This window comes from Carassius carassius, chromosome 39, assembly GCF_963082965.1.
Source record: "Carassius carassius chromosome 39, fCarCar2.1, whole genome shotgun sequence".
In the NCBI taxonomy this organism is placed as follows: domain Eukaryota; kingdom Metazoa; phylum Chordata; class Actinopteri; order Cypriniformes; family Cyprinidae; genus Carassius; species Carassius carassius.
In genome coordinates, this window is record NC_081793.1 from 14407646 (window position 1) to 14423285 (window position 15640).

Here is a 15640-nt window from a genome sequence, read left to right on the forward strand (position 1 = left end):
CTGCATCGTCCACCAGCGAGTACCGGCGGGAGCCCCCGAAGCAGAGGTGAAGGTGGATGGAAGAAGGTTCCGGGCCCTGTTGGACTCAGGCAGTGCGGTCACTCTCATCCAGTCGCGGTTGTGCGCCCCTCGAAGCGGCCGGAGAAACTTTCTGCCGATTACCTGTGTGCACGGAGACACTCGCCAAGTACCGGCCTGTGAGATGGTCATTTCGTCCCCCCAAAGCACCTGGCCGGTGGAGGTGGGCCTGGTGAAGGACCTGCCAGTGGCCGTACTGCTTTGAAGGGACTGGCCCGGCTTCGACAAACTGCTTACCGCCTCTACTCAGCCTGCCAGCCCCAAGGGGAACCGTCGAAGACCGAGCCGGCCGCTTGGACCCCGCCGCCGGCCCTGCTCGTCTCCGACAGTGGGAGAGAGGGTGAGGCCCCCTCCCAATCTACTAATATTTTCTATGATGTGTACCAACAGGCCGCTGGAGGGGGCTCTTTCGCCAAGGAACAGCGGGAGGACTACCGACTCAAGCACTGTTGGAGTCAGGTGCGAGTCATAGATGGAGAGGACGTCTTCCCCCGGCCCCACCCTCTCCCACATTTTGTTGTAGAGAATGGCCTGCTGTATTGTGTCGCCCAGCGGAGGGGGGAGGAGAAAAAACTACTAGTCGTGCCTCGAGCCAAGACCGAGACCATCCTAGAACTGGCACATTCCCACCCCATGGCAGGACACCTCGCAGCAGCCAACACCACTCAGCGCATCCGCGACCGCTTCCACTGGCCGGGCCTGGAGGCCGAAGTAAAGCGGTTCTGCCAAGCCTGCCCGACCTGTCAGGCCACGTCGCCCAGGACTCCTCCCCCCAGCCCGCTCATTCCGCTGCCAATCATCGAGGTGCCCTTCGAGCGGATTGGAATGGACATAGTGGGGCCGTTGCTGAAGTCTGCCCGAGGGCATGAGCACATCCTGGTCATCGTCGACTATGCCACCCGGTACCCAGAAGCAGTCCCCCTGCCGAAGGCCACCGTGAAGTCCATCGCCCAGGAGCTGTTTCTGCTGGCCAGCCGAGTCGGCCTCCCCTCGGAGATCCTGACTGACCAGGGAACCCCCTTCATGTCCCGGCTAATGGCGGACCTCGGCCGGCTGCTGCGGGTGAAGCAGTGAGGACCACCGTCTATCATCCCCTGACCGATGGGCTCATAGAGAGATTTAACCAAACCCTCAAGCAAATGCTCAGACGCATGGCGGCGGAGGACAAGCGGGATTGGGACCTCATGATCCCCTACATGCTCTTTGGGATCCACGAAGTTCCTCAGGCCACAACTGGCTTCACCCCCTTCGAGCTCCTGTTCGGCCGTCAACCTCGGGGCCTCTTGGACGTGGCCCGGGAAGCTAGGGAGCAGCAGCCGGCCCCTCATCGTACCATCATCTAACACGTCCGACAAATGAGGGAACGGATCGACCGAGTGATGCCGTTAGTCCGGGAACACCTCACCAGGGCCCAGCAAGCGCAGCAACGTCATTACGACCGGGCAGCCCAACCACGGGAGTTCCAACCGGGAGATCGCGTCATGGTCCTGGTCCCCAGCTCTGCATGCAAGTCTCTGGCCTCCTGGAAAGGACCCTACTCGGTGGTAGAGAGGATTGGGCCGGTCACATACCGCCTGAGACAGCCGGGACGACGACAGGCGGAGCAACTCTACCACATCAACCTCCTGAAGAAGTGGGTGGGGACCCGGGACCAAGTAGCTGCCCTGAGCCTCACCGAGCCCGTGGTTGTGGATGTCAACCCCCACCTCTCAGCTGCCCAGAAGACGGAGCTGCAGCACCTGGTCAGTCAGTTCCAGGATGTGTTCTCCTCTCAGCCCAGGCAGACCAATGTGCTTCAGCACCACATCCGGATGCCCCCAGGAGTCGTCGTTAGGCAACGGCCCTACCGAGTCCCGGCGGCTCGTCGGCAGGCTATTGAGGAAGAGGTCCAACAAATGCTAAAGTTGGGGGTAATAGAACCATCCCGGAGTCCGTGGTCCAGCCCCATTGGTTGATGGTCCCAAAGCCGGATGGCACCCTCCACTTTTGTAACGACTTCCGCCGCCTGAACGAAGTCTCTGAATTCGACGGGTACCCCATGCCTCGGGTTGACGATCTCCTGGACCGCCTAGGAAGGGCCCGGTACATCAGTACCCTGGACCTCACCAAGGGCTATTGGCATGTACCGCTCTCCGACGCCGCCAAGCCGAAGACCGCCTTCTCCACTCCCAGTGGCCATTGGCAGTACCGGACCCTTCCCTTCGGCCTGCATGGGGCCCCCGCGACGTTCCAGCGGATGATGGACATCCTCCTGCGGCCCCACCAGGCCTACGCGGCCGCCTACATGGATGATGTCGTGATCCACTCCGAGGCATGGGAAGAACATCTGGATCGTCTGCGGAGGGTGCTCTCGGAGCTCCGGCGGGCTGGACTTACCGCCAACCCCCGAAAATGCCACCTAGCCCTCTCTGAGGCCAAGTACCTGGGCTTCCAAGTCGGCCGTGGACTCATCCGGCCGTAAGACAAGAAAGTCGAAGCCATCCACGCCGCCCCAAGACCCCGGACAAAGACCCAGGTACGAGCCTTCTTGGGGTTGGCGGGTTATTACCGATGTTTTATCCCCAACTTCTCCTCTTTAGCCGCCCCCCTGACAGACCTGACCAGGAAGGGGCAGCCGGAGAAAATATGTTGTACCCCGTCGTCGGAAGAGGCCTTCACCCAGGTTAAAGTGGCACTCACTTCCTCGCCGGTACTCCGCGCCCCAGACTTTAGCTGCCCCTTCCTGCTGCAGACGGATGCCTCCGACACAGGACTGGGAGCGGTCCTCTCCCAAATTCAAGAAGGTGAGGAGCATCCGATCATTTACATCAGCAGGAAGCTGTCCCCTGCCGAGAGGAAGTACGCCGCCGTGGAGAGGGAAGCCCTGGCCATCAGTTGGGCAGTCCTGGAGCTCCGGTACTACCTCCTGGGCCGCAAGTTCACCCTGGTAACTGATCACGCGCCCCTACAGTGGATGGCCCACACCAAGGACACCAACGCCAGGGTGACTCGCTGGTTCCTAGCACTCCAGGACTTCCACTTTGAAGTTCGCCATCGTGCCGGGGCCGCCAACGCGAACGCCGATGGCCTCTCACGGATCTGGACAGCTTACGCTGGTCTGTCAGTGGTCATTCCCCACCCTCCCCTAACTTCACCCCTACTCTCTACATGTCTTCACAGGACCAGAACGACGATTGGGGGGGGGGGGATGTGACGAGCGCTCCCAGAGGAATCAGCGTCGCCCTGGCAACCAACAGAAAGCACCTGCACTTCCTCGTCACCGGCTGATCGGTCACAGCTGCTCCCCGATAGCCTACACGCTCTTAAACAGCACACGCTGCACTCAAACGACGGTCTCGAACCGAATGCAACGCTGGTCTAATTCCTGTCTCATTTCTTCGCAGAAAGCAGCGAGTGACCGACAGCCCACCCACTTTGGAGCACGTCAGGACACTCACTTTCACCTTAACTGGCACCGAAGAGCACAGAGAGCACACGGGAAGCACCGGCCAGCAGAAAGCGGAGCAGCACGTTTCACCAGGCACCCTACACTGTTCAATAAATCCACCCTCCGAGGCATTTGATTTCACGCACCTCTTGTCGAATGATTCTTCACCTCGTGAAAATATATATATAGTACAGACCAAAAGTTTGGACACACCTTCTCATTCAAAGAGTTTTCTTAATTTTCATGACTATGAAAATTGTAGAGTCACACTGAAGGCCTCAAGGGCTATTTGACCAAGAAGGAGGCGTGGGGTGCTGCGCCAGATGACCTGGCCTCCACAGTCACTGGACCTGAACCCAATCGAGATGGTTTAGGGGTGAGCTGGACCGCGGAATGAGAAGATGTGTCCAAACTTATGGTCTGTACTATATATATATATATATATATATATATATATATATATATATATACATATATACATACATACACACACGCACACACACACACACACACACACACACATATATATATATATATATATATATATATATATATATATATATATATATACATATACACACCGGCGGCGCCAGGGGGGGTCTTGGGGGTCTCAAGACCCTGCAAAAAAAACGCTTTGACCCCCCATTTTGCCCCCCATCCTCTTCCTGATTAAAAAAATATATATCCGGGATAAAGATTAAAAAATGTTTCTCTTCAAACTACACAGAACAATAATAAATAATTATTATTTCGAAATTTATTCGTACTCTGAACCGAGAACCGTTTCTGTCAGACGCATCCAATTCGAGAACCGAGGAGCTGATGATACTGCGCATGCGTGATTCAGTGTGAAGCAGACTGACACACAGCACGTCTGAACCGAACTGATTCTTTTGATGATTGATTCTGAACTGATTCTGTGCTAACGTTATTAGCGCGGGTAAACCCATAGACAGTAAAAGAAATGGACACAGCGACCCCATTGGAACTCAATTGAGACAAGTGAAGCCCATTTTTAGTGATTTTTAGCACTTCCGTTTCTGACGCGCAGACTCAAACTAAGCTTGATGACGTCAGCAACCTGTCTGACAGATTTAAATCTTCTAGTAGCTGTGCGTGCAAACTGCCATCGTTAATCTTGCAGAGACGGCGAGCTTGAGCGGGGAGTTCTTTGGCGTGAGTGAGCAGGAGTAAGTATTCTGATTAATTATTTTGTATAGTATTTTAAAATGTAACGCCAGGGCTTGTATCTATGGGCTTCTCTCTTGACGTCTCCCCGATTTCCTGCGAGCTTCTCCTCCTGTCTGTACGGTAATTTCTCTACTGTGCGACAGAGAGTCGAGTGGTTATGACGCAATCATTAGCCTATTTTTACAAAAACTGTTTCTACGGGGCCATAATGTAACATAGAAGGTAATGGAGCCCTTTATACATTGTAGTGTATCTTTAGAAATAAATAATGGACAAATGGAATCTTTAAACGCCTCAGATGTAAAGTTATTCGCTGGAGTCAATGGGATGCTAACGCAAGTGAAGTTCTGCTACAAGATGGCGGCACGCGGCCGACTTCAACTTCCGGTCGACTTCCTTCCCGCCTGGGTAAACCGAAGGCTTGAATGAAGGGCAGTCGTCGCCAATGACATTACATCGAGCGCAAAAGAACCGGTGAACCGTTTTTTTTTTCAACTGGTTTATTTGATCGAATTGTCTGAAAGAACCGGTTCACTTGAGCATTTTGCCCCTTAAGTGCCCTTTTGTCAAAGCAAAGTTTCCTCAAATTTTTTTGTAATAACATACCCTTTTGTGAATGCCTGCCCACGCCCAATCATAATATTAGTACAATTTATTAATAATAATTTAGCCGTAAATAAAATGACCAACATGATGACCTTTCACCTGACGACGACGACCTCATCCGCTTTTTTAATTGTTAGAGGATATTTTCAACACCGTGGCAGCTGGTAAGTGGTGTTTCATTCTCAGCGAAGTGATTTTGATGTTTATTTACTTATTATTATTTTACAAGAACGATGTGATGTGAGAACATGCAGATATGTGTTTATATTGCTGTGTGTAGCCTGTAGTGTAGAAGTAACGCTAGCGTGCTGTTTGAGGGAGAAAAGTTTCACAGGCATTGAGGGGTCTGGTCTTTTTTATGTTATTTGACTAAACTTTTATTATATTACAGTACTTATTTATTTTTTAACACGCTGAGTGCCTTAAAAATAATCATCACAACACTGGTAAGACTTATTCAGATTTTCTAATTCTCTGAATTATCATTATAAAAATAAAAACAATTCAGAAACTAATTAAAATATAATTATATTTTAAATGTGACGCAAATATATATTTTTCTACAATAGCAACAGTGTTTACAACAGCAAGACCACTTTAGCCTGTGAACTGAATAATATCTCTCTGGAAATAAATGTAAAAATATCAATGTCAATAAAAACTGCATAATATACCTGACATCAAAGTGCAGTGTGAAGAATATGAATAACAAATGTAGCCTGTCATTTGTTTACATTGCAAGGGTGTTCAATTTTAGACAACTACAACAGTAATAATAATATTAATCACTATATTCCAGTGTATCAGTTTTTTAATGTTTCGTATCAATATTTAAGGTGGACTTCTTGATTAGGTGCAAGAGTAGTAGTGATGGTTAAAATAATAGATTAATGCTGAAATAGTAAATTAAGCCTTGTTCCTAGATGGACAGAGAATGGAAGTAATAGATCAAACGAGGAGATGGAGAAAGAGGAAGAAAAAGAGGGAAATGTAGAGGCACAAGTGACAGAAAGAGAGCAGGGAACAGCAAGCCAGGAGACAGAGGCTGGTGAGAAAGAGGAAAATGTAGAGGCACAAGTGTTTTCTGTAGTTTTTACTATAACCGCTGTTCTTAATTATTCTGTAGCACAGAGAAGAAAAAGCCACAAGGTTGGGACAATTTAAGACATTTCAGTTTCTAATCCCAGAGCTATTATTATTTTAAACTTAAAATTGTCTTCTCTATTGTTTCTTTTTTTAAACTGCATCAAAGCATTTGCTGCTGTATCAATACATAATCATCCATATCTACACGCGAATCAGCAAGGAATGCATCACAATATATTGCTGTATTGATATTTTGAACAGCACCATTTAAAGCCTTGTTCCATGTGCCCCTTTTATACTTTGAGCACCTGCCCCTCCAAAGGTCTCTGCACAGCCCTGTTCAGAGGGACTGTCAGCCATGTTAAAAAAGTTAACCGCTTAAGTCATTTGTGGATTAATGCTTATTGGAGACGCGAACCATTTCAAACAATTCAGTTCGATTTGGTGAACTGGTTCAAGAAGATCCGGTTACATCGAATGATTCGTTCGTGAACCGGATATCACTACACTTTAGTGTTTTGAAATCTCACACAACAGACACGGAAGAGAAGACAATGCTGAATAAAGTTATAGTTTTTGCTATTTTTGGACCAAAATGTACTTTCGATGCAGTAATATGCAGTTATTAGCTGTGCCCACTGTATTTTTTGTTGGTTTTCATGAGACCCCCCTTGAAATGACTAGGACCCCCCATTGCCCCCCCAATCAAAATTGTCTGGAGCCGCCACTGTGTGTGTGTGTGTGTGTGTGTGTGTGTATATATATATATATATATATATATATATATATATTTCCAGCGGGGGGCAGTAAAAGCCATTGATCGGTTTTCATACCTCTGCAAACTAAAACAGAAGAAGAAAAGGACAAATTCGTATGCAACTACATCGCCACATTTTGAACTCTCAGCATAACTGAAATTGGTCCATATTATTGACGTAATTATTATTCAGGAACCTCACACACAGCGACCATCAGCAATCTGCTCTGAAAGTAATTTGTGGAAGCTGTGGCGTGAAATGTGACTTAGAATGGAAAGTCCCTCTTTTTGGTTTTGAGTTTGCGGACAGATGAGCTAACGTACGCCTCTTAAGACAGGAACTTTTCATCTGAGCTGGATATAAGATACATCGAGAATGCGGGACCGGACCAAAGAACTGGGCAATGTGAGTACAAAGTGTGGCAGTGCCCTCAGGAAACCTAACTTAGTTAGCTTAACTTAACGTGCTAACGGGCTAAACCCAACTGCGATTTATTCTCACGGGTCACAGTGACTGACTATTTGAGTATCATTATGCAGATTTCTGAAATAATAATAATAAAAATGAAATCCCACAGACTGCAAACTAACACCCTTCTGCTCTACCAAACCTCCAGTCTAACTTTTGTGGGGTATATCTTTATTTAGCCTGCATACAAACTAGCAGCCATTAGTGTTTGTAGTTGATTCAGTGACCCCCCCCCCCCCCCAGAAAATAAAAATGAACTAATTTCAATCATATTTAGCGCTAATATTTTTTTTACACTCTCAGGAAAAAATGTTTAATATCACATCCGTTAGGTGCCCTGTTTCTTTCCATAAAACTGAGCTATTTGCTTTTAACTTTGTCTGACACTTCCCCCCTATCTGTACCACGAGTAAGTAAATTATAGAGCTTATAAATACATATTTCAAAGTATAGCAAATTCTGAATCCGTATGTTTCTCTTTTCACTAGACTGCTGATGTCTCGGATGAAGATAAAGAGACCACTCTCATGATAAAGCCTGGATCTGGGAGCTCAGCAAATGACAATAAAGAAAATGAAAACTTCTTTAAAAAGGTTCATTTTGAGTCATTGTTACACATTTGAACTATTTTTAAAGCATTATGAGAGCTTTCAATTGTAGTATGCACATAAATCATTAGGGAACTCTGGAGTTGTGTAACTACACGCCACTACCTCCAAACTCCATGTTAATAGATACTTTTGACTTCATAAAATATCAATTGTTTGCCATGAATTATATTTTTGTTGCCTGTATGGTTTGGTATTTCAAAGTTTCCGGAGTCTAACTGATTATTGTCACAATTACACCCTATTTTTTATGTAGGTTCAGGAGATTCGAGAGGGGCTTGAAACAATTAAAAGGAAGGTGTCTGAACTGGAGAACAAACAGAAAACAGTGTTAGGAGTTGCACTTCCAGAGGAAAGTGAGTAGCTCAGCTTAGGGTTGGGTATTTTTATATTTCAACACATTTCTCTAAAAAAAAAAAATTGTTCTCCTTTTTTCAGTTTAAGTTTTATCATCCAAAAAATAAATATATATAAAAAATCTCCTTGGCAATAGGTATGAAAAAGGAACTGCAGTCCCTCAGAGAAGACATCAAAGTCATGACCAGCCAGATCCAAAAGAAGTTAAAAAGTGAGACTTACAAATAAAAACACAGGTGGTTGTTTTTGACCTTGTTCTGCTGGACCTACTGGAAGTGTGTAATTATACAGTACGTTTATGTCACAGGCATCGAACCTAAGAAAGCTGAAGGTGAAGAGATATATATTTCGGTAAATGTTAGAATGCGGAGAACCCAGGTGAGTTGCTTTTTAATACACATTTTATAGTTTGTAATTATCATACTTGAACAGTGTTGTTTTGGCTCAGAATAATCTCCACCTCCCTTTTTTTCTCAATATCCTTTAAAAGCATGGTGTTTTGTCCCGTGAATTTCTGGAAGTGATGGGCCACTGTAATACAATTCAAGCCCAATACAGAGACAGAAATGTGGAGAGGATACACAGACAACTCAAAATTAGTATGGGCTTTTTTTTGTCTTGTTTCATTCTATTGATAACACCATGGTTCTAACACAAGTCTCTCACAAGTCCTGTTTTTCTTCATTTAAGAGTTTTCTTTAGTACAGTGGTTTTTAAACCGGTCCTGCGAATACCCCCAGCACTGCACATTTTCTGTGTCTCCCTCATCTACCACACCTGATTCAACTCAATCAGCTCATTAGTAAAGAATGCAAGACCTGAAATGGGTGTGTCTATGGACCCCTGGACATGGCATGCATGAAAGAAAGTAGGCTAAATCATGCGCACAATTTACTCATTCATACCCTGTGTGTCCTAAAACGTGCCCACAATTTACTATTCCGTTCCCTCAATTTGTTAAATCGTGCACACAATTTACTCATTCGTTCTCTCAATTTATAAATCATGTACACGATTTATCAAATCGACTTAACAAATCGAGGGAACGAAATAGTAAATTGTGCACACGATTTAACAAATCGAGGGAACGAAATAGTAAATTGTGTGCACTATTTAACAAATCGTGGGAACAAAATAGTAAATTGCGCACGTTTTAGGACACAGAGGGAACGAATGAGTAAATCGTGCGCACGTTTTAGGACACGGAACGAATGAGTAAAGCATGCGGACGATTTACCAAATCGAGGGAACGAAATAGTAAATTGTGTGCACGTTTTAGGACACTGAGGGAACGAATGAGTAAGGCATGCAAACGATTTAGCAAATTGAGTGAACGAAGTAGTAAATTGTGCGCACGTTTTAGGACACAGAGGGAACAAATGAGTAAATCATGTGCACGTTTTAGGACACAGAGGGAACAAATGAGTAAATCGTGCATATGTTTTAGGACCCAGAGGGAACAAATGAGTAAATCGTGCATATGTTTTAGGACCCAGAGGGAACGAATTAGTAAATCGTGCGCACAAATTTAGCAAATCGAGGGAACGAAATAGTAAATCGTGCGCAAGTTTTAGGACACAGAGGGAACGAATGAGTAAAACGTGCGCACGATTTATCAAATCGAGGGAACGAAATAGTAAATCGTGCACACGTTTTAGGACACAGAGGGAACAAATGAGTAAAACTTGCGCACGATTTAGCAAATCGAGGGAACGAAATAGTAAATCGTACGCACGTTTTAGGACACCGAGGGAACCAATTAGTAAATCTTGCGCACAATTTATTTTTTCTTGAATGTCATGTGCAGGTCTTCGTATGTGTAGGGAGACATACAAAATTTGAGGTGCTAGCGGTGCTTGCAGGACTGGTTTAAGACCACTGCTTTAGTATGATCCACAATGCTGGGTGTTTAAGTTTATAAGTCCAAGACTACTGCAGTATCAGTCAGCGCAACATTGCTTTCACTTGCATTGTTCCTACAAGACTAAATAAAATGGAATGTTATTAAAGAAAACTAGCGTGAATGTGGTTTCCTTTACAGCTGGTAACAATGTGACAGATAAGGAGCTGGAATCAATGCTTGAGAGTGGACAAACCGATGTTTTCACACAAAATGTGAGTGTTGTGTTTTGTGTAGTGTGCCTGCATTGATTTGAATGCATAAGTGTAAGTCTAGCATTCTGCCTATAGATATTCAATGCCTTTCCTTCTACAATTACTTGAAGAAAACAGTCCACAGCAGAGTGATATTGTTTATTATAGTCTTCTGATTTCTTAATGTCACATTTCCAGTTTTATCTTTTGCTTTCATTGGTATGGATGTGTTTCCTTTGGTAAGATCCTTTTATGAACTGTTCCATCTAAAATGTCATTGTTATTCCTAGTTTTTGATGATGTTGATTAACCAATCCGGGTATTTAGTGATATAATAATTTATAATAAATAGGGGCATTTTCCCGTTTCCTGACCCTCCACCTTCTGAGTTTCATGTGAAGCAGTAGAAACTACAAATAATAATCAAAGTAGGACCTACATTTAGAAAGAGGAATGCTGGGGGCACCTTTGGACATAAAGTATCTTTGAGTGTTATTGCCCTTTTTATTCCAGATAAAGTAAATCTTCGATGTCAACGTCATTAAAAGCAATGCTTGAAGCAAATTTCTTACATTTTTAGTACCTCCTTTATAGATTTCCACTTCCCTTTTAGAGTTTTGATTACTGTCATTCTTCACCTTATATATTCAGTTTTTTATAGAACCCTTCCAACCCCATTTGCCTGCAATGAAGCATCACCACCATGATGCATCTCACCGTTGTCCTATTTGATCACATGACACATCCTTTACAGTGTCTTAACCATTGTGTAAAAATCAAACTGTTCTTGCAGATTTTGAATGATGCTAAAGCTACCAGACAGGCTCTGAACGAGATCGAGTCACGGCATGATGAGATCATCAAGCTAGAGAAAAGCATTAAAGAGCTACATGACATGTTTCAGTACCTTGCAATGGAGGTTGAAGCACAGGTGAGTTGAACATACTTGATATATTTAGTACATTCCTCAGATGTCTAGGACATTAAAAACCATGATGTTCTATCATTCAAAAATACTTTGTTTTATTTAATAAATTATATCATATTTAAATTAAATCTGTTTTTCATGTGGATAACTAACTTGTTTTTTTTTCAGGGTGAAATGGTGGACAGGATTGAGGAGAACATAAAGAGTTCCCATAATTATGTGGAAAAGGCTGTTGCTGACACAGCTGCTGCTGTAGTAACTTCCCAAAGCGTCCGCAAAGTGAGCATAGTATTAATATGATTATTTATTTATTGATGTGATTACATCATTCACGGTGTGACTGATAAATTTTCTTCTTCACAGAAAAAAATATGGATTGCATTATGTCTTGCTATTTTGCTTGTAATAATAGCCATTATTGTGGCTGTCAGTTTCAGTTGAGGTAAGTTTCATGAATTATATTGAATTTGAATGCCCAAATGTATGCAAGCTATTTAAAGGGAGAGTTCACCCAAAAATTAAAATGTATTTTTTATGTACTCCCCCTAAGGCCATCCAAGATATAGCAGGTGACTTTTTGTCTTCAGTAGAAAGTAAAAGAAGATTTTTAACTGAAACCGTGGTCATTGGTGATTCATAAAATGCAAGTCAGCGGCTGATTGTGTTTGAGAATAAAAGCATGATCAAGGAAAATTTTATTATACATATCATATATTATGGTCTTATGAAGCAAAACGATCTTTTGCAAGAAACTGAACATTATTTAGAACATTATTCCTTGTAATCCATAACTTTAGGCAACGGCAAAATAGTTTATTTTCAATGAAGCGGTTCTTTCGGAAAGTTTGTTCCTATGAACTTGTTCAGGTCACTAGTTTGTTTACATGATAAAATTGTGTAAACTGGTTATTAAAGCACCCAATAGTGATCTGAAATGTGGATATTTTATATGTCTAAAGCATATAAAGTGAATAAACTCACTTTTTTTTACATATACAGTGAGAAACCATGAAAAACATGATTTTCGCTCCTTCATTCAAGTGCTCAGTTCACGCATGCACATATCACCTGCTCATCTGTCTTTTGTCCAAGTTGGAATTGCTTCCTCAGTTCCGTGACTGTTGGAGGAACTGGTGCGCAGAATGAGTAGGCAAAATCCAGCATCATAGGACATATATTTTGCATTAAAAAAAAACAAGCTCCCTGACCTTGGATGGGCTGAGTCTTGTTTCTGAGATAATCTGCCCAGTTTTAGAAAAAATTCTTTCAGATGGCACAGATGTGGCCACAATGCAAAGTCTTGTCTTTGTGACTTCAGAAAGGCTTTTGTATACTGGTGAACATCTCCTCCACCAGGCCAGAGGGTCTGATGTGCGGGGTAAGAGTGACTCTGCAAGGTAGGCCTGCACCTTTATAGCATCTGAGGTCTTAGAAGAGGTAGCAGAAGGCCTCAAGCTTGCTACCCTTTCGTCAAAGTCTTCCCAAAACATGGCCTCTGCACTGGCAGTCGCACCAGGATCTGAAGTATCCTCCTCACTCTGAGCTGGGTTAAAACTGTTAAAGCTGAAGTTATAATAACCTTAATGTTTTAAACTAACATTAATAATTCAAATTCAAAATTTTATTTGCTTTGTATATGTCATTGTCCTTTTTTGAGCAATCTTCTTATACATATATTACACCAATATGTCAAGTCTGCCTAGGAAAAGCAATTATTATACCAGCAAACTCAAAATTGGAGTAAAAATTAACAAACTAGTCTATAAATACTTTTTATTGTAAACTTGGATTATTATATAGCCTAGTGTTTATTTACCGATAGACAGTCAAAAAGACAAATTAATCAATATTTTATTTATAACAGGGTTTTATTTATTTATAAAATAATAACAAACCACAGATCCTCAACAATCAGTAACAAAAACACAGTGACAGAAAATGTCAGAAATAGCATATGGGTCTGTCACGTGATTAAGGAACGAGTCAAACTCGACCCGAGACCCGAAAGACTCATGAGATGAACTAATCAATTCTCTTTCCGGCTCAAGACTGCGTTGGTTTTGCGTGTGGGGCTGTCACGTGACTAAGGAACTACTTAAACCCGAGGACTACTTTTCAGATAAGAGGTGAGGTGAGCTAATCACAGACTAAAGACCCAGGTAAAGAATTAATTTTTTTTCTGTATCTTATAGTATTTTAGTTTTGTATTGGTTTTAGTGTGATCAACGTTTGCGTAAGTACTAGATGTGTTGGGGAAGTAACACATAACAGTTTCATTACATTTTGCTAAAATGAACGAAATGACTCGAAAAAAGATTTTCATTTTGCTGAACGAGACTCAAAAGTCCGAGTCGGTAAAATGATCCGAATTTCCCATCACTACTTGGCACAGACCCTTGTTGATTGACAGCCAGAGCCCCTCTCCGGTGTTGTGGCTCAGATCAGGGGCGTCGCACCCGTGGGGGATGTGGGTGCTTTAATACCCACACTTTTCCCGGTGAGAGGGTTCAACACCCGCACGTTTTCTGCAGTTTTTCCGCAGTTTTGCACAAACGCCTTACTACAGTCGCTCCTCTGTTTCTCTGGCCGCTCAGTGTCTGCGTTCGCAGCGGCTGCCTCCTTTCCCCCTCCCTCTCAAACATGACACCGGCTTTGAGTGTGAGCGGCTGATGATTGGCTGTTCTGCCTTAAGTCCCGCCTCTCTTGGGCTGTTATCGGCAGTGTTGCCAGATTGGGCGGCTTCCCGCCCAATTGGGCGGTTTTGAATTTGATTGTGCGGGTAAAAATTGTCTTGGGCGGGTGGACAAAATTTGGGCTAGTTTGGGGTCAGTTTGGCGGTTTTCAAAAATATAAATTGTATAGGCTAATTGGCTAACAAACAAGCTCAAGTGTGCATATACTGCACCCGAACAGTCATCACGTTGTTATAAACTGTTATAAAGTGCAGAGGTGCTGATGATGATGTGAACGTCGCGGCCGTACTTTTAGCCAATCACTAGTGATCTACAGACACACGTGATGATTCATGAGCAATAACGGATCTAATTTTAAATGTATGAACTGTTTGAGTGATCATAATGCCTAAATATATGTTACATGGTAAAGAGTGGGAGAGTGTTTTAACACTCAAAACGTGAATTACACCTGTTGAGGGAAAGATGACACCAAGACTCTAATATTACCAGAGGTGGGTAGTAACGAGTTACATTTACTTCGTTACATTTACTTGAGTAATTTTTTGGGGTAACTAATACTTTTCGGAGTATATTTAAAGATGGGTACTTTATACTCTTACTTGAGTAAATTTTTGGGGAAAAATCTGTACTTTTACTTCGTTACTGTGGGCGACGCTCCTCTCGTTACTTTATCTTAATGCAATAAATGTTATAAATGCTTCAGTTTATTCCAAACGCGCCGTCTACTTTTCTCTGGACAATTAGCGATGCTCATTCGCGAATGATTCATTCTTTTGAGTCAATTCTGTTCAAAGGCTTGATCAAACCAATTGGCAAACGAGTGAATTGGTTCATGAATCAGTTTGAATGAGTCGTTCAGTTCCCTGCCGCACGCGCTGAGCATCTGAAGTGGTTCACTTGGAGTTGTAACGTTTAAGAACAGAAAGAGCGTTGAAAACGTGGCTGGAACTGCACTGAATTGAAATCTGCAAAGGCTATTATTTGCTAGCGATGGAGATCCTTATTAGATGAACACCGCGTGTGCTGTCTACTGTTCAACAGGTAATAACTTGGGCTACATTCGATTACAGTACACGATACCTCTGACATTAGTTTGTTGTACGTGTGTGGCTTATAACAGAGGGGAGTCAAGTTGAATGCAGCTTCCAAAAGACAAAAAATTGCCGATTAAGATTTTATTAATTTTAATACAATCACACCGGCGTGAGGACGTTCAGCGAGTCATATCATCAGCTGCTGAATTCAGATCTGTGATTGCTTCCTGGCGCTGAGCCAGAGACAGATGCGTTTTTACAGCACTGCGCATTATAACCAATCACACATGATTCTTTTGAGCTTATTAA

The 15640-nt window shown here is 43.4% G+C and overlaps 1 protein-coding gene across 1 annotated transcript; it reads left to right on the plus strand.

Annotated features, from left to right (window-relative positions):
• The first annotated feature begins 7227 nt into the window (after positions 1–7227).
• LOC132121051 (syntaxin-4-like) lies at positions 7228–12102 on the plus strand. The gene is made up of 10 exons (XM_059530237.1): positions 7228–7551; positions 8103–8207; positions 8479–8578; positions 8716–8790; positions 8887–8957; positions 9070–9178; positions 10621–10694; positions 11467–11604; positions 11770–11880; positions 11965–12102. Exons 1-10 carry the CDS (start codon positions 7522–7524, stop codon positions 12040–12042), a joined length of 891 nt encoding a protein of 296 aa, XP_059386220.1. The 5' UTR covers positions 7228–7521; the 3' UTR covers positions 12043–12102.
• Positions 12103–15640: the final 3538 nt, after the last annotated feature.